Here is a 20,269-nt window from a genome sequence, read left to right as displayed (position 1 = left end):
GGAGTATAATTGCTTTACAATGGTGTGTTAGTTTCTGCTTTATAACATAGTGAATCAGCTATACTTATACATATATCCCCATATCCCCTCCCTCTTGTGTCTCCCTCCCTCCCACACTCCCTATCCCACCCCTCTAGGTGGTCACAAAGCACCGAGCTGACCTCCCTGTGCTATGCGGCTGCTCACCACTAGATATCTATTTTATGTTTGGTAGTGTATATATGTTCATGCCACTCTCCACTACTTTTTATTAGTCTAGGTTGGTAACTCTGTATTTTTGGACATAACCATAGTTTCCATATAGTGACATCATTTTATAGTATGTGTTACTTGTTTCAGGATGGATTATTTGGTGCCATTTTTGAGAATATGTTTTCCTTTGATTTTTATTCATAGCTATTACCTGAACACAAGCAACAAGGTGCATATAGAAATATTAAAGAAATGTGAAAATTCCTAATAGAATCTCAGAATTAAATGAGTGGATTGCATTTTCTACATGTACAGTTGTTGTATGTGGTTTTTATCCCCTCCGTGGCTTATATTTCACTGTTTCAAAATGGCACCACAAAATTAATATTTTTATACCTTACTATTGCATACAAAAAAAAAATACTTAATTGAATAAGAAGCACATGACTTCCTTATAAACTGAGATCACCAGATTGCAGTTCCTAAAATTGTTTGTATTGAGAATAGCTCCAAATACAATCGGTGCTTCTTTCCAGGCTGACCTAATCAGTGGATGAACTCATTGCATGTTTTTTGTAAGGCATAATTATAAAGTAATTTTAGTGATTTTATGTGTGGATTCTTTAAATTTCTATTTTATTCCTGGACTTTTAAACCAAGTCATCTATTTGACCTTTAAACCAAGGCAATCTTAATTTTTAGAGAAAATATTTATTCCATGCTGTCTAAACCTCCTTGAAGCAGGATGTTTCAAATATATCTTAAAGCAACATCTTCCTTCTCAGTATTCTGTTAGAGGAAAATATTTTCTGATGGCGTCAAAGGGTCTTTGAGGTGCTTGGGGAGATGACATAAATGTGCAGGTCATAGAATTAGATGATTTGGAAGAAAATTTAGGGGCCACTAGACCCATCTCTCTCTTCAAATTCAGGAATCCACTTCAACACTTCCCTAAGAGGCAGGCATCCAATTTAGATTTGAAACCCATAGTATCTACATAGTTCAAAGTATCTGGAGACAAATCTGATTGATATGACATTTCTTCTTTTCAGTAAGGCAGTAAGTGCATCCCTATAGTATGTGTCTCCCAACTAATCCTATATTTGCCTCTGATGTTGCAAAGAATGACTCTTCTACTTCTTCCATCAGACAGATTTTTAAATATTATAGAATACTGCTATTATGCACCAACCTGAAAAAAAAAACTCATGTGTATGTATATATGTGGATATGTGTGTGTAGGTATACATATATACACATGTGTATATATGTATATATACACATATTTTCCCCTAACAATATACAATGCCCAGAGCTCTGATTATGTATACAGTGGTTAACAAAGCAGGCATAGCCTTTATCCTCATGAAGCATCTGTGTCATCTGAAAAGTAGGGAATGGGCAGATGCCTCAATAAATAAGTACCAAATGAACAACGAATGTAATTTCTAGAGACAAAAGTGATGGAGTCAAACAAACAGGTTGATGTGAAGGCGACTAACAGAAACCTATTTAAATAGGCTTGCTGAAAGGCCTCTTTAAGGGGGCATCATTTAAGCTGAGACTTAATTGTAAAGAAGGAACCAGCCATGGAGAGTGAGGAAAAGAGTTCAGATAAAGAAAATGGAACAACTGAAATCTTAAGTTGGGCAAAAGCTTTACTGTCAGAGGAACTGAAATGAAGACGGGCTGGATTATAGATGGCAAATGGGAAAGTGACTGAGGATGCAATTGGAAAGGAAAGCAGGGCCTTGCCCACTACCATGAGAGATATGTACTTTGTCTTCAGTGTAAATGTAAAATAGAGAATTGATATAGTCAGATTTATATTAAACAACAACAACAGCAACTAATCTTACTATTCTGTAGAGAATGGATTGGAAGACAGTAGAAGTAGAAATGGAACCATGTGAATTTAATTGTCCAAATAATCATTTGACGCTAATATAAGTTTTTGAAAAGTGAAGAAGAAAGTTTAGTTTGGAAAACTCCATTTAAAATAGCATAATATAACTTTAATCAAAACATTTTTGTAAAAACCTGGTTCATTTACATTTTTCTACCATAATACCTTTTTGCAGCTGTACACAGGAGAGCATCACAGATTTTCTCTGCCATAATAGCCTATTAACAAAAAGTACTCTTCAGAGGTATGGTTTTATCAAAAGCGTCATAACCAATTATAGAAATCAGTAAAGGGATAATTTTTCATCTATTTATTAAAATATATTGTTGAGTGACTACCATATAGATCAATAGAAATCAGTAAGACAGTGATTGTCTTCAAGGAGTTTATAATCTGGTGTGCTTGTGGTACACACACACACACACACACACACACACACACACACCCAACACACACACACACACACCACGCACACACTTTACCTATAAAATAAAATAGAATGAAATACATGCTCTTCGGGAATTCACTGAGGTTTTTAATTCAGAATTGAACTTTAGAGGATGGATAGATTTCCAAATGAATAGGGTCCCAGGGGACCCTATTGGGATGTGCAGTCATAAGGTTAGTCACTGTACTCTGAAGGGACAGTATGAGTAATTGTTAGAGGCGAGGAAGCTAATGGCAGTTTTGAGGTGGGATGAGTTCATTAAGGCTAGAGCAGGGGACATTCTAAGGAACATAGCAGGAGGTGAGACTAAAAATATATAGAAATCTTCAATGTTGTAAGTAAAAGTTTTGACTTATTTTGCTGACATCAGAGTAATTGGAAGGTTTTGAGGATAAAAATCACATTTTTCAATTCATGATTTAGGAAGATAAGTGAAAGCCACATGATAGCTCTATGAAAGACAGTCCGCTGGGAGTTCTCTTTGAAAAGTGATGACAGACTGTAGCATTTGTAATAGCAACAGAAAAGTGGGAACTGAGACAACAGACAGGAAAGAATAGGATTGGCAGGCCTCAAAAATTGTTGAAATGGGGCTTCCCTGGTGGCGCAGTGGTTGAGAGTCCGCCTGCCGATGCAGGGAACACGGGTTCGTGCCCCGGTCTGGGAAGATCCCACGTGCCGCGGAGCGGCTGAGCCCGTGACCCATGGCCGCTGAGCCTGCGCGTCTGGAGCCTGTGCTCCGAGCGGGAGAGGCCATAACAGTGAGAGGCCCGCGTACTGCAAAAAAAAAAAAAAAAAAAAAAAAATTTGTTGAAATGGGGGTAAACCTGGAGGAGGAATCAATTATGATGGACTATTCCTCAAGGTGATAGCTATGGATGAACTCCCTCCTTTGCAATCATTTCAAATCTCATAATTTACATCAATAACTTAGAAACCTACACCTCCAGTTCTGATTTCTCAAAACATTATCTCCAAGAAAAGATGAGTCCAAAGCTAAGTGCATATTTCCTTCCAAACAGGATTTTCTATATCCCTCTCTCAATTAAAAGTACCACATTCTCTAGTTAACAGCTAGATATTATGTCATCAACTCAATCAAGTTTTTTAAAAGTTATTTCACTTCCATGGCAGAAAATCTTAAGGATTTAAAAATTTCTGGGATTGACCCACCAGATAATACAATTTAATTTGGGGGCATGATTAATATCAACAAAGCCAAGTTTAGTGCTACAGAGTACAAATATGAACGATAAATATTCCCTGCCCTTAATTATTTGAATTTTTCATTGGAATTATCAGACATGCAACACCATCAAATTCAATACATGGCATAAATGCAATAAATTCTCTAAAATAACTAACAACTATCACTAGGAAACAAAAGAATGAGCTAATTTTGACAGAAAAGCTAGGGGCTGACTTCATTGAGAAATTGTATTTGAACAGGGCTTGAAAAATAGAGGTACAATTTTTTTTGTCATAGTAGAAGACCAGCTTAACCTAATTTTTATTTGATGAATACCCCAGGTCCCACCTACAAAAATATTTATGTTTTCTCCTGCTTATTTTATAGGTTGCATTTCCTATTGTGTATGTTTATGAATCATCATATTTGATAATAATTATAAGGCTTTCACAATATATCGATAGCTTTTAATCAGCTGAGTAGATGATCACATATCTGGTCTCCATCAGATTGGCATCACTTATTTAAAATTTGTTTTTCTTATATTTTGTTTGACTAAAAATAGTCTCAGGTAGTGGATTGGATTACAAACAATTCTGTCTTCAAATAACAACACAATATAAAATATGTTTAGAATATCCAGAATTATCTCCTGTGTGTGTGTGTTTGCATGGACATATATGTGTGATTCGGGTTAGAGAGTCACAGAAAAAAACTGTTACTATTATCAAGAGGAAAAGCTGGAGGGAAAGATAATTTCAATTTAACAAGTTATAAATTAGCAACAGCAATACAACTGCATTGATTAACTGTATTTAAGATTTCAGAAACAGTATCAAGAGAGATGAAAAAGTTGTTATTTCTCTTTACATAGCTGATTTATATAATTGAAGTAGTTTTGCCTAACTAGCACAGTTTTAGAGCAAATGGAATGAATCTTCTGTTTATTCCTAATTTGTCCCAGTAATAAACCCACTTGAAGAACAGGCATGATACAAGATAAGCATAGTACCATGTTTATTTCTAGGTTAAGAATGTATTTGGACTTATTAAAATTCACCAATCTAAATATACTTCCTCAAGTCTAAAAAGGCATATCAACGTAATTGTAAACTGTTAAGAGAATTTAAAAAGAGCTTAATTGGCATGAAAGAATGGCTGGTGTGTCACCTCCTCAGCTGTCCCAAATCTGCCTGTTTAGATCCCAGTAGGATTTTTTTTTTTTGCGGTACGCGGCCCTCCCACTGCTGTGGCCTCTCCCGTTGCGGAGCACAGGCTCCGGACGCTCAGGCTCAGCGGCCATGGCTCACTTGCCTAGCCGCTCCATGGTACGTGGGATCCTCCCGGATCGGGGCACGAACCCGTGTCCCCTGCATCGGCAGGTGGACCCTCAACCACTGCGCCACCAGGGAAGCCCCAGATCACAGTAGGATTTTTAGTCATGGATACAGATTTGTCCCAAATTACCTCAGAAATTCTTTAGGGTCCATAGCAGATGGGAGGCAGAGGATCTAATAAGGGAACTTCCAGGGTTAGCAGCTTAGAAAACTTTGAAGCTTTGTAAAGTCATATATGAGGTGACTGAATTAAAGCCTACACTTTAATTAGTAACTCAGGAACTTTCACATGACCCTAAGACAACACATGTGGAGGGTTTTAACCTTATTCATGAGGCAGTTGGAACGTTAGCTCAAGGCCCCTTCTTCCACTGTTGCAGCTTACACAAAAGATTTGTTTTTAAAGGCAGATGCTTTTGTTTGAGACAGAAATTAAAGCTCAAAATCTCAAGGTCAGTCAACCTACTGTTATTAAACTTATGTGCAACTCAATCATCTTCTGCGGGTTTTAGGGTAATAATAAGCAGCAATAAAGCATAGATAATTTGCATCAGGAAGACAAATTAGACCTGGCCAAACAAACCCAGTATGACTGTGCCCTTTAGAACAGAGAAAATCCAACTGCCTGCCTTTAAAAAAATAAATAACTCATATGAGATTAAATAAAGTCTGGAGTAGATCATTAACTGTGCTCTCATTCTCATGCCAGTTCATCTGCTTTTTAAACACATAATTGATTATATGTTTTATCAAACGGACATTTAAAAATAGTCAGTCATGCCTCGAGAATCATTTCCCAAACTTTTCGTACCAACACCAAAGAAAATCAGGATTTGGCACTTGCTGTTAGGTTAATTAATAAACGAGGCCAGTTAGTGCCGTTGTGGTGGTCGTGGGTTTTCTGAAATGTGTCTAATTGGCTCCCCTGAACAAATCTCACCTTCCCTGAGTACTTCGCAGCTGCCTCCTCCGGGCAGATCAGCATTTAGGTAGGAGAACAAATCAGAATGTAACTACATTTTATGGAGGCGCCAAATCTGAGGAAGTGTCTGTCTATATGGTGGCTGGTTGAAATGACACGCGTGCGCTCTTGTTTTTAATGTCTTAGTTGGATGTATTGGACAGACTGGGAGGAAGATGAAATAGATGACAGCGTGGGAAGGATTGAGAAGGCCTGGATGGATGGCTTCAGTCGGCAGATTTTTGTGACTTCAAAGATGCTGTGGCCAAACGGCTTAACTCTGGACTTTCACACCCACACATTATACTGGTGTGATGCCTATTATGATCATATTGAAAAAGTGTTTTTGAATGGAACTCACAGGAAGGTAAAAGACAAATGCTGCTGTTTTAACCCACAGGCTTCTGTCACAGAGCCTTGTTGTGTTGTGTTAAAAATACTTTCAAGTTTATTTTTACCCCTCTGAGGTGGCTGCCAGTAGTCTCTGTGGGGTGGCTGAAGGGGGCTGAGCATTAAGCAGTGCAGCTGGTACTTGGCTCCGGGAGACCAGGCCCAGCTCACTGTGGCATGCCAGCATTTGTGGGACTTTTCAGAGAAGCTCTCAGCATATCAGAGCTGTTTGAAAATGCAGTTTTTCTACATTATTGATGTTTGCTAGGACCAAGCACCCCAACTCGGTTCAAATATCTTCAATATTTGCACCTGAAATGTAACCTATGTATTATGACAAAGTAATTAGAATTCATTTATTCAAATAAAGAACTTCATGACATTGGAACTAAAACACGAGTGGGTTGAACTTCAAGCCTATGGGTGTGAATAAATATCAACATCTTCTTGCCTCTTTTGGTAGAATCGTTGCAAGATGATTTTGCAGTTCTTCAGTGAGATCGAGGATGAAGTTGACTGTGTTGGCAAAATATCGCCTCTGTACTCTGTCTTATAATCACCTAAGCACATATAACATTATGAACTGGCTTCGACTGTTTAGTTAAATGATATTTAGAAAAATGGAATATTAGAAGTTACCAAAATGTTTCCTTTGACAATACACTTTCTTCTTTTTTGGAAAGGAAGATTGCACAATTGGCCAAGCCCATTTATTAAGTATTCTCTTTGAGAAATATAATGTACTAATCAGTTAAGACCATTTCAATCATTGGTTAACTCTAAGAGTACTTTAAATGTCTTTCCCCAAATAAATAAAATTGATTTACTTTTAACCTAATGTCACATACTTAAGAGGTGTTAAAAAATATTTATGATCCCTTTGAAGATGTTGCTATGTACACAATATACATAGCACTTTATTAGCCAGCATATTTTAGCCTACATGGAAGTGGGCAAAGAAAAATAATAAACTGTCTCAATTATTCAACATATGAAAATTTGGTATGAAGAGTTCAGATAAGAGGAGCAAAATTTCAGTTTTTAACCCTATATTATTTGGATGACTTGCTCAATCCTCTCATATTAGATGAATTGAGTCGAAAAGGCTATTTCATATTGTATACAGTATCATTTTATAAACTGTGAAAAATGAAAAAGTATTATTATTATGGGGTATGATTCCTATTCTCTTCTACAACCTTACATGCAAAACAGAACTTATCACAGGATTGCTCCACTGTGTTGTTTAAACAACCACAAAATACACGGGAATGTAAAGAATATATCAAGACAAGCAGAATTAAAATTAGCCAGGAGTCTTGTATATCTGTTTACTACCAATAAATGTTTCTATGTTCAAAATTAAAATTTTACCTTCCTCCCTATCATCGCCTAGATTTCTTCAATTTGCATTAATCCAACTGAATAGAGGGATTCCTTCCACTCCCAGTGTTGTTAGACCATGCTGTATCCCTTGGCTATTGGATGAGCAATACTGCAATATACATAATTCCACTAATTACTAAGATCAGTTTCTGTGCCAGAATATGATACCGGAATATCATAAAGAAAAGAGATAGGGAAGAGTATCAGGCAAGGTCATTTTAATGTTTGCATTTCTTGACCATATATATAATGCCATGTATGAGAGAATTGAAATGGATGAAATGTAAATGGTCTCCTTCAAATAACATGACCTAAAAACAAAAAAATATGCTCACATTGTGAAATCCATTTTTCAAAATACACTGAAAGAAACTGTAAGTTATTAGTTAGATCATTATCTGTTCTACTTATTTGAATATCAGCTTCTCTAAATATTTGGTTATGTTTCTAAAGGTCAGGTCTGATTTTTCACAATGTGTTTATATTTTACAGATTGTTTACAGTGGGAAAGAGTTGAACCATCCTTTTGGACTGTCGCATCATGGGAATTATGTGTTCTGGACTGATTATATGAATGGTTCCATTTTTCAACTAGATTTGATAACGAATGAGGTGACATTACTGAGGCGTGAAAGACCACCCCTGTTTGGACTTCAGATATATGATCCTCAAAAGCAACAAGGTATTAAAAACCAGATAAAATTGCTTCTGAGTTTCACATATAATAATATTTCAAGAGGTTGCATAAAGACTTTATTTTGACAGTGTTGCTGAAGTTTTCTGATAAAAGGTGTCTAGTCACTCCAAAGTCACTCAAATCTTAGACTTTGTTACCATAAAAATTTATTATTTATTGTTCAAAATATCCTGAGTGAGTAACTCTGGGAATTCTATTTAAGTGACGTTCAAGGTTTTCTCCAAATACTTCCTTTTTCATGTCATCTTCACTGAAAAAGGCTGTCATTTGAAGTAAAAAATCCTCAGTGTTTTCAAAGAGTCAGTATTGTGAGCAGTGGAAAAACTTTCAGCGTGGAAGGAACATTATGGGAAAATATTAAAAAATACATTATACAAGGAAAATAGTATTTTTTAAAGTATCTTAGTATATTTATCTGATTAATTTCATATACATTTAAGGAACATTTAATTATTTTAGATGTTATAAAAGTGAAATAATCTACCATGATATTCATATCTTATTAAAATCAGATAATATTCTTGTATCTTTTTATCTACATCAGTTATTAATATTTATTAGGCCATCCACAAACAGCATGACTCAGAACTTAGGTAACAAACAAAAAAAAAAGTTTAGTAAATTATGTGGTAGATTTTTGGCTATGAATCTAAATAGTCACCGTTTCTCTTTGTAATATGGATATCCTTGTGAAAATTTAATGAACATTAAACTTTTTCAGTGTGTAGGTTGGCAGTAGGAAGTTACCTAACAACAAGAGTTTTTTTTGAAGATATTTTGGCTTAATCAGAGATTTGTAAAGCAAACTATCTTATTCAAGGGCTTCACTTTTTTCTACTGTATTGAAATTGCCTCACTGGGATAGAAATGCAATTTTATAAAATAATGGAAGTACATAAACTAAGAAGTTTCAATAGCTAATAAAAGATAAAATTGTCTTCAAAAAGAATAAAAATTGGGCTTCCCTGGTGGCACAGTGGTTGAGAGTCCGCCTGCCGATGCAGGGGACATGGGTTCGTGCCCTGGTCCGGGAAGATCCCACATGCTGCGGAGCGGCTGGGCCCGTGAGCCATGGCCCCTGAGCCTGCGCATCCGGAGCCTGCGGTCCGCAACGGGAGAGGCCGCAACAGTGAGAGCCCCGCGTACTGCAAAAAAAAAAAAAAAAAGGAATAAAAATTAATTATTTGAGATGATATAAGTTATAGTTGTGGACAAGAAATGAAGAATAGAGGCAGTTGCCTGGATAGATCAAACGGTAATATTTTCTGTTCACGTCAGCTGCCCCACCACAATTGTAGTTCCTCTACAATGAACTGGAGACAACATTATGAACAGCAACAACCCTCCTCACCTGCTGCAGGCTCTTGTTTGCAGGACTGCTGTTCCCTCTAATTTTACGGTCACTAGTTTTCTGGATTTCATTATACTAATCAGTATACAGTCACATTTCCTGTTTCCATTTTCTTTAAAAATTGTTCATCTTGAATGTCGTCACTGAACTCCCCTCTGCCAAATTGCAGGACATTTTCACAGTCTTCATGTTCTTTAAAATTCTAGTTGCTTTAAAGAGTTCATTGATTAAATGCAATACATGGGATGAGAAATGCCTTGACTCACTGTAAAATGGACTTGCCCTTGGATACAAGTCCTGACATTTTCTTCTTCTGAAAATCAGGACCTGAAAATATACTTTCTTCCTTGCCTTTCCAACTTGTAGGAATAAATGGCATCCAAATGGTGACTACCTAAATTTTATTTACTTTTACCTACACCTTTATAAAACAGATTCTCCAGCCTCTTGAAAAATTTACCTCAGTTTTATCTGAGTGTCCAGGAGTGTCTCACATATGTTCATGAATAACACCTTTATGAATTTTCCCTCAGGCCTACTTTACTGATAGCAACTGCGTGCCTTATCAGTGCCTCTGCTGTTTAGGTCCACTGGGACAACACGTTACCCTTGTGTACTGTACACTCTCCTGGTACCAGAAAGGATGCTCATTTTTCAGGCTTTACAGATAGCCTGCATTCCTTGTATTTCTCAATGCACTCACATGCCAATGTACTCCTTGCAGAAGAGGAAGGAAAATCCCACCCGTTTCCCCAGTGTTTGCTTTCTGTCGACTTCGGATGCAAAGGCACATTCCAAGTGCCGGTGGTCTACTTTCTAAAGAGCTCAAACTTGCATACACTGGGCCCATTCTAGGAAATTGTCCTGGACAGACATCATTCTGTCCACTTTGTCCTTTTCTCTCCTGTTACCTCTCTGCACACAAACCTCTATCTCTTCTAACCAACTTGTAAATTCCTCTTATCTACCAATGCATCATATATTTTCAAACATTTTTAAATCTCATTTAGGATTCAGCAGGAATCCTTATTACATTAATAAATAGGTATTATTGGTGGCATGTGTGTGTGTGTGTGTGTGTGTGTGTGTACATTTTTACGCCATGTACATCTCCTGGAAAGAACATGGGCCTGAACCAGCTAACCTTGTATGCAATCAGAGTTCTCTGACATATTTTCTTCCCTCCTCTTGCAGGTGACAACATGTGCCGGGTAAATAATGGAGGCTGTAGTACATTGTGCTTGGCCATTCCAGGAGGCCGAGTATGTGCTTGTGCTGATAATCAACTTTTAGATGAAAATGGGACCACTTGCACATGTAAGTGTCTTTTCATGTTACACTCATTGTTTATAGGTGTCTTTCTGAGGCACAGAAGCAGATGAAACCAAAGGAATTAAAATCAAACTTGAAAAGAGAAATTCAGGTAATGACTTAGGTATAATTCTTTTTAGACTATAAATAATCAATGGAATTAATATCTAATACACAGATGAATAATGATAATGATGACGTTTAGCTGAGTATCCTGTCACTGCTCCATCTAGTTTAGTGAAAATTATAAATAAGTATGTGCCACAGAAGAAAATATTTCTTGAAATTAAGGAACCTCACCATCAGTAGTCGTAAGTAAAAATGCATAGTTCTTGGTTACATAGATATTTATTACTTTAAATAGCATAGTAAGCTCAGTTATCTATACTTGGTGGTGAATAGCAAGAAAGGAGGCAAAAAGAGACTTCCGGGGAATTTCTACACTTTATCAAAATAGGGAACTAACTGAATTGCTTGACCTGGATTAAAAGCACTTGATTAACTTTTGCCGACCTTCCTCAGTTTACTTCATCTTGCTTTTCCAATGTAACCCTTTTGAAACTTGTCCTGTCTACACACATCATGTCCCTTAAGCACAATGACAGCAACAATGCCATGCATATATTGAGTGCAATATAAATATTTCTGGAATGACTTAATCTTGAATTGTGTGTTACTCATGATTCTCCAGAGAAACAGAATCAATAAGATGTACACATATAGAGACAGAGAAGAAGATTTTTTTTTTGGCTCTTGCCATTACGGAGGCTGACAGTCCCAAGATCTGCAGTCAGCAAGCTGGAATCTCAGGAGTGCCATTGGTGTAGTTCCAATCTGAATGTTTGGTAGGCCTGACACCCAAGAAGAGCCAGTGTATCAGTTTGAGTCCAAAGTCAGGAAAACCGAAACCAAAACCAAAACGTCACAGTTCAAACAATCAGGTAGAAGAATTCCTGTTACTTGCAGGAAAGTAGGCCTTTTTTTCTATTCAGCTGATTGGATGAGGGCCTCTCACATTAGGGAGGGCAGTCTGCTTTAATTTGGTCTACTGATTCAAATGTTAATCTCATCAAAAACACTCTCACAGACACAACAGAGTAATGTTTGACACAAATCTGGGCACTCTGTCGCCTAGCCAAGTTGACACATAAAATTACCATCACAAACTGTTGAATAAATATTTCATGTATTTCTCCATTAGTTATAATGATGTCTCTGGGAGGCAGAAGAAGAAATAAGTGTAACAAAGAAGACTTCAGCTTATCTGTGATGTCTTATTTCTTTTAGAGAAGAAAAGATGTGGATAAAAAAAAATTTTAATGTGGATTTCTAAAGCTGATTTAATAAATAGTAACATTTGAGAAATATAAAAACATTAATGAAAAATCTATTTATAATGCCATTATTCAACAATAAGCTTCTAGGACATTTTCATGGGGATCCTTATAATTATATATCATAGAAGTTATTAGTTTTTCTACTACTAATAATAATCATAGTTAACATTTATTGAATTCTTATACTGGATGTGGCATTTAAAAAAAAAGGTTCATGATTCTCATTAGTCCTTACAATAATCATATAAGGAAGATACTATTACTATCTCATTTTATGATTTAAAATTTAGACTGAGAGGTTAATAACTTTTAGAAGTTCATGTAATTAGTATGTAGAACATTTGGAATTTAGATCCTAAATTATTTCATTTTGGTGATTGAACTCTTAATTATGTTGTACTTTACAAATTTTGGATCGTACTAATATAAATTATTTTGTCCCTTATTTTACTTAATATGAGCATAAGCATTTTACCATGTAACTAAATGTTTTTTGTAAATATGATTTTTAATGACTGCTTGTTAAGCTATTTGTCACCTTTTCCTACTTGATGTATGGTATTATTTCTGATACATTATTATATATTATTTGTGTGTTACTGTACTGTTTATGATTCCTTTTATATTTGACCATATTGTCCATGGTTAGTTTGTTATATCTTCTCGTCTTCTTTAAGCCTTTGGAATAATACCACCAATTAAGTTCTATTTCTATAATTTTGAGTTTCAACTATTTGAGATGAGGACTTTGGCTTCCTTCATTCTATTCTCTTCATCTTCCTTAATTTCAGTTCTTATTATAATTTAGGATTTCTGACAAGGAATATTATTTTGAATTATCAAACAGTAAGTCTCTTTAAAGATGTTTTAACATTTATAGATTTTTGATCAACTTTACAATATTTTCTTTTAGACCTGGATCAGTGCTTCACTAGTTGTATTGGTTAGTACTCAAACTTTTAGTTCGTCATTGTTTATTAATTTTCACTGATGTATAGGATAGATGGAGTATAATTTGAAATAACTTCTTCAAGATGACTACAAAAAATGTATATTGTAGAGTTCTGTATTCCAAATATGTCTCCTTTGCCTTTATATGTGAATAGCAATTCTTCTGGATATTAATTGTTGACCAAACAAATTTTTCTTCAAAATTCGAGAAACATTCTTTAATTAGATTTTGAGATAATATACTTCAGAGCACAAATATGAATGTTACCCGTGGGCAAGGTTTTTTTTCCCATTATTAGTAGTATTTTAAAAATTGCCTATATATTTTCCTGTAGAAAGTAATTCTCTGAGGTGTACTTGCTTTGATTCATCAGATGGTATCCCTTCCTTTGTTCTGTGGCATTATTTAGTAATTTCCATTTGGTTGTTGTTTGCATCAGAAGAGAGGAGATCTACCAAGACCCATAGTTTGGGAATAGACAGGGATTAAGCTAAGCATTGCTTTGAATAGCATAAAGTCTGTCCAGTTGCCTGGTAGATTAAATCTTATCTTAGTTATCAGGATAAATGGTATGATTTATGTTTACATTTCATAGTTTAATTTCTCCCACAGATTCTTCTAAGATTATTTTTCTGGTACAAAATGAGATCCTTTGCTATTCCAGCTGAATGATTTTGACATGTGAACAGATGAAATGCACACATACAGACGCACATACACACACAGATAGTAACCTTTGTGGACCTCCACCAGGTCTCATCCTGCCTTTGCTGTACCACCAGAATTCCTCTCAAGGATGGAAAGTAACACTGCAGTATCTCCTTTTTGTGGTAGGCACAGACCTTACAGTCAGTACTGGAGGAGCAAAGGGCCTTTTTCCCTACCTAAAAATAGACAAGCTTATTCAGTTTCTAGTGGTATAACTTAGAGAGGCTTCTGATTGAATATTTAAATCTAGTCTTCTTGGTCTTGCCAAAACGTCAAAATTCACTTAAGATAGTGTCAATAGAATAATCAAGAGGCTGAATTCTCAAGGATCTTGTGAGTTTTCGTTCTTTATCTTTGTTTTCATCATGGGAATTTGGAGGGAGAGCTTATACATCAGGTACTAAGATCTAGATGGTTTTTACTCTTTAAATTTTCTAATTAGTTCTTTAATTTTAGTTGTGTGAGTTATAATTACTTGTATTGTTTGCCTCCAAATTATATTTCCTATTACCTTCATTCTTATTCCCCGTTAAAAATTTACAGATTCCTTATAAGTTGGCATATATATGTGCATATTGAGATTGATTATACAAAAGATTTATCACTGGATATCTCTGTGTAAATAAAAATTAGGTGGCTTTTGGCTTGTAAAGAAATACTGTACACAGTATTGGTCATGTAGCTGATGTTAGGAGATTTGTTATGATAGTTCACATGTGATTATATATCTGGTGGAAATTAAAGGAAAGTTTTCTGAGACTATTGGTGTCTTTTTAATACTTATAATTCATTGCTGAGTTAATCCCAATGCAGAAAAAGGGGATTAAAAAAGAAGATTGTTTTACCTGTAGTCGTTACACTAAACAATGTTAAATCAACAAAAGCAGGTGAGTTTTTATTTGAGAATTTATTATTGCATTTAGTTGTCAAAATTTTTACCAGATTTTTAATATGGCATGCAATTTGTCTAGGTTCCTTTCAAATATAATAGGAAAAATCAGGAGAAATACTATAGTAACTCATTTATTGAAAAGAAGTCAAAGTGTGTTCATACAAATTATTCCAGTTTCTATTCATTAGTAAAGGTTTTTATAAGGAAATTTCAGCCTTAGTTTGCAGATGAGGAAATTAAAGTGCAAAAGGACTACAAATAGAGTTTGTGGTTGCAGAGTATAGTGCAAAACAGATATCAGTGTGTCACTCACCTCTCATTAATGTTGATTTCTCTGGGCTTCTGATTTAGTTCAGGCTAGATTATAATTTTGTGAACTGGTCTCAACTGGATTAACTCTTTAATCTGGATTAAATCTAAATATGTGAGCAAAACAAAAATACATGTTGCAACCACTGAGATACGATCATCCTGGTTTCAGTCATCCTCAGTGAATTGGCATCAAATGAACAAAAACCCATTGGCAGATGGTCACGCCAGAAATAACCAACGGTTGTTTCTCAATGAACCTGTAGCAGAAGGCAATGCCAGAAGAGGCATTCACCCAGCAGAAAAATATTGGCATGTTACGTGATTGACTGAGGATGAATTCTAATGCCATGCCTGGAAGGAATCAAGAATGAGAGTAGGCTGGACTCTTTGTCCTTGTGAATTTCGTGTGTCATGGTCAAGTCTTCTCATAATTAGAAATGAGGCCTGGTGTAGCATAGTCACTGGAAACTTACTGCCCTGGAGAAGCATACGGAAAGCCAGTTGATCAATTATCAAGTGAGTTTTTTTTTTTTTAATTTATCTTGATGCCTTTGTAGGGAAAAATCACATAGCATAGAAAATTAATAAATGAGGACAAGAGTAATCCTGAGAAAGGAAGTTAAGCTCCTACAAAAATAAAAAAATGATAGTCACTATTTTTTTTTAAAATAGCAGCATAATTTTGTCTAGAGTAATGAGACAGTAACATAGTAATTCTTTAAATGCCTCTTTAGTGGCCTGGACAGAAAAAGAAAAAGAACAGAGCTTTCCAATATGCCTTAGTCCCAAGAAAGCAACTTAAACATTGCCCCAAATATTGGTCATCCAAGGGTAGCATTGCACAGTTATATGTCAGTGGTACTCTGTGACCTCCTTCACCTTCTGGAACACCAGATACATTACTCGTCAAAAACAGTGCTCCACCATGGCTGAGCCATTTATCTGTTCAGCTGTGACAAGCCTTATGTTCTAGGATATATGCAGTCTACTGTGTAATAAAAAGTTTAAGGCAGTAACAAGTTTAGAAGCCCCATCCAGATGAATATGTATGGCCTTCTGTGCGTAGGAAGATTATGTACCACTTAGGTTTGCTGCTCAGAAGACCACTCTATCTAATGAAACGTCATCCTGCTATGGTCTAAGGAGAAAATTCCAAAACCATAGCAGCATTTTTCATGCTGCCTTCCGGTATAGGCAATCTTATCCAGAGTCATCCAGCAAACTACAACTTCAAGTTTTCTTTTAGGTTTTTCTCTTTCCCTGCTCATATCAAGGGATAGTTAAGAAATTCTGTACTCCCAAAATGCAAGATACAGTTTGTTAAGCCAATAAACATATCATAATATGAAACATATAAGGACAATAGGGAAACTTTATTTTATTTTTGTCCTGGGACTAATGCTGTGATGATACAGTCAAGAGCAAATTATCAATTGAGAGAGGAGACAAGAATCAGTTTAGAATAGATTACCACACTGAGGTTGAAAAGAAGAAAAGCAAAATTAGAAATATAGACACTTGTTCATGGGCACCACAGCTTAATAAAACAAGGCCAGGGACATATGTTATTAAATCCAGTCGCTGGGCTGAGATCCAAATAGATGATTCAAAGCTAAAATAAAATAAAAATGGTTTATTAGTAAGGTTTCTTCATTTACCTCATTGAATCTCGACATTAGCTCTAGCAATCACTCTAGCAGTTTTTACCAAAGAAAATAATTAATTCTAGAGTGCATATTTCCCTTTGCAGTGTATTGACAAGTCCTGCAGAGACCTTCTAATTCCACTGCTCTAACAGCAGGCATCATAGGATGTGTGAGAACTGGCAGTTCCTTGCCAGGCATGCCATGATTCATGTCATTTTATTTCTGATCCTGGTTAAATTAAAGGATTGTTTATTACTTTGTCAGTTTTCTTCCTGGTGAGATAATGTTGTAATATTTTTACTAGAAGTGACCCTGGCTGTAGAATTACAGGTTTTGAATTCAGTTTTCAAATTCACAGTGCAAAGTACGACTCTGAAGCAAAGCTTGTAAGAATAGCATTTGTTAATATATGGAAAGCACTTTCTGGCTGTGCCTACATACCCAAGTGCAATATGGGTTCTGTCACATTAAGCACTGGAAGCAAGAGACATACATGGAGCTTTTCCTGTATGTTTGCTTTCTTGGTTGGCGGGGAACTTTATCACTCTTTCTTTCTTTCTAGCTACATTTCAGTCTTTTTTCCCTTAAATTAAGCTAACTTCATTCATGTACTTGGGTGAAAGGAGAAGAGCATTAGCTGCTGAGCCAGTTGAAGTAATAGTGTTTTCCTGAAGTATTTATTCAGTCTCCAGAGGTAGAATCTCTCATTACAATAATGGCTGTAATGTAGAATGATCAGTCTCTGTTAATTCCAGTAAGTTGGGCAACAAATAATTTTGAACATCTCCTCTACAACTAGTTCTGTTCTAGGCACTGTTCTGTTCTGTATGTGGCATTATCCTTCCTACCTTCAAAGACCTCATAAAAACAGCTAGATGTGTGAAAGTTAATTATAAAATAACTCCTTTATAGAAGTTTGTACAAAGTGTACAGAACACTAATCTTATTTTCTTATGAATGCTATTCCCTCTTTTAATGATGCCAGATATACTTGCTTCATCATCTTGTTGATTCTTGCAAAAGTTGGTAGATTGCCTGGCTATCAGCTAGGGTCTTATGATAGATGATGTTGCTACCCAGTTCCACAGTTAGGTCAATGCTGAGAAAAAGACCATGCTTTGGGATGTCTAAACTGCCATCTTATCCAGATTATCACCTATCACATTAAATTTTATTGTGATAATGGACATTGCTGGCTCAAAAATAACCTGTCTTTTATCATTATGTATCCTGAGCAAACCTAGGCAGCGTTGATATCATGGTTTCTCTGTGATATAACGACTGATTCCATCTTGGAGACTTGGGTTAGGGCTGATGCCGAACGCCCTGGGAGACTTTGAAAATCAGAATCCAGTATCTTAAAAAAATTCTTTACTATTATGAAGGGTCTTAAATTTTCCCCTAATTGCAATCTAGCATGTTAGCCCACCAGCGTTTCATAGATTTAGACAGAAGACATTCAATCCTTTGATCAGACACAAAGGATTTTATTACTCATGGCAAAGCAGGTTGCTGAAGTTTCATGTGCACCTTGGTTCTTCTTGCCCTACCCCACCTCCACATCATGTGAGGACCAACCTTTGCCCTGAAGAGAGACATTACCTTTACTATCCTGGTCAAGAAACAGACTTGCTCTCTGCTCTGAAAGGAAGCTCTACTTCGATCTTCCAAGGCTGTTAGCTGCATAAACATCCTTGAAAAAAAGTCCAGAATAAAAGCTGACACAAGACATGTAGAAACACCATGGAGAAATGCCTCTCCAACAAATTACAGGGGTTAGAATAATTGTAGACAAACTTTAAAACATCAAAAATATTTGTATATGTTTTAATGCATCTCTTATTACAGATATAAGCAATGCCTAACTGCTGTTACAAGTGATATTGATATGTTTGAATGACATTGATATAAATCATTATCAGATGCAGTAGATATAAAAAAGTTATCTCAGGAGGTAAGCTCTACTGGTTCTCAAGCAATTATTCATAACCTATGATGAAAAACGTGAATGAAACCTTAGACATCACTGTCATCTGTTTTTGAAAATTTCCACATTTATATGAGCAAACATTTAAAGATAACTGACCACTCACATACGTTTGAAACAATGTTTAAAGCAAGTTTGGAAATTCTTCCTATCTGCATTTATTCCGTAATGATCGACATATCACTTGAAAAACATTTGAAACCTAAGTAGACTTAGAGACCTTCTCTCTAAATTGATTATGTTAAAGAATATTTAGTTTAGAAATGTCAATTTTCTAGGGTAGTTTGCCTTTCCGTAGGCAAACGAATATTCTTAAATATAGATATAATTATTTAGAAGAAACTATAATTTCACTCTTGTATATGGATACTTTTGATCATTCCTTACAACTGTGGGTTGAGTTATTTGATCAAATGACCCCATGAAAGCTAAGCCTTTTAAATTGGTAGGATTGTTATCAGAAGAGAATCAATGGTTTCTTGGGTTTTTCGATCCTCAAGCTATGCAACAACAGAATTGACTTACTATTTCTTTGGAGTAAACTATAGAGAGACTACAGAAAATCTTAAAGCTGAACTTAAGTGGCGAGGAAGCTGGTGACATCTCAAATCAGGTTTCTCGTCTGATGGAAATTTTTTTAAAAAACACTGAGAGACTATTGACTGTTAGGCTTAATAATTATACAGTAGAAAGTAATCAAACTACTAGTTCCATTTCTAAGTTGGACTTATATAGAGTCAAAAGAAACTATACCACCCTCAAAGATCTTAAGGTCTAATTGAACAAACAAAACTCAAAATAAGGGAAATTTGCATGTTATCAATGGTCAGTTCTAGAGATTTGAGAGAAAAGCTTGATCCTAGAGATGGTCAGACACATCCCAGATTACACTTCCACCTTTTTTTTTAATGTGTGTGTGTTTTTTTTAATTAATTAATTTGATTTGATTTATTTATTTTTTGGCTACGTTGGGTCTTCATTGCTGTGTGCAGGCTTTCTCTAGTTGCGGCGAGCGGGAGCTACTCTTCGTTGCAGTGCTCAGGCTTCTCATTGTGGTGGCTTCTCTTGTTGAGGACCATGGGCTCTAGGCATGCGGGCTTCAGTAGTTGTGGCACATGGGCTTAGCTGCTCTACAGCATGTGGGATCTTCCCGGACCAGGGCTCAAACTGGTGTCCCCTGCATTGGCAGGCGGATTCTTAGCCACTGTGCCACCAGGGAAGTCTCTACACCTCCACCTTGTCTTGAGTCCCATACTCATTCCCAGTT

General features: G+C 36.0%; 1 protein-coding gene across 1 annotated transcript in view; it reads left to right on the top strand.

Moving 5' to 3' along the window:
• LRP1B (LDL receptor related protein 1B) overlaps positions 1-20,269 on the top strand; it is a gene marked incomplete at its 3' end in the record, with an annotated part of 1,833,965 nt that overhangs the window by 1,044,261 nt on the left and 769,435 nt on the right. Inside the window, exons 13-15 of the mRNA XM_082841888.1 lie at positions 6,181-6,400; positions 8,302-8,491; positions 11,052-11,174. Coding sequence (XP_082698014.1) covers positions 6,181-6,400; positions 8,302-8,491; positions 11,052-11,174 — 533 coding nt within the window. The remainder of the gene's footprint in view (positions 1-6,180; positions 6,401-8,301; positions 8,492-11,051; positions 11,175-20,269) is intronic.

The sequence above is a fragment of the Leucopleurus acutus genome, assembly GCF_964270905.1.
Source record: "Leucopleurus acutus genome assembly, chromosome: 6".
In the NCBI taxonomy this organism is placed as follows: domain Eukaryota; kingdom Metazoa; phylum Chordata; class Mammalia; order Artiodactyla; family Delphinidae; genus Leucopleurus; species Leucopleurus acutus.
This window is presented reverse-complemented; position numbering and strand designations above follow the sequence as displayed.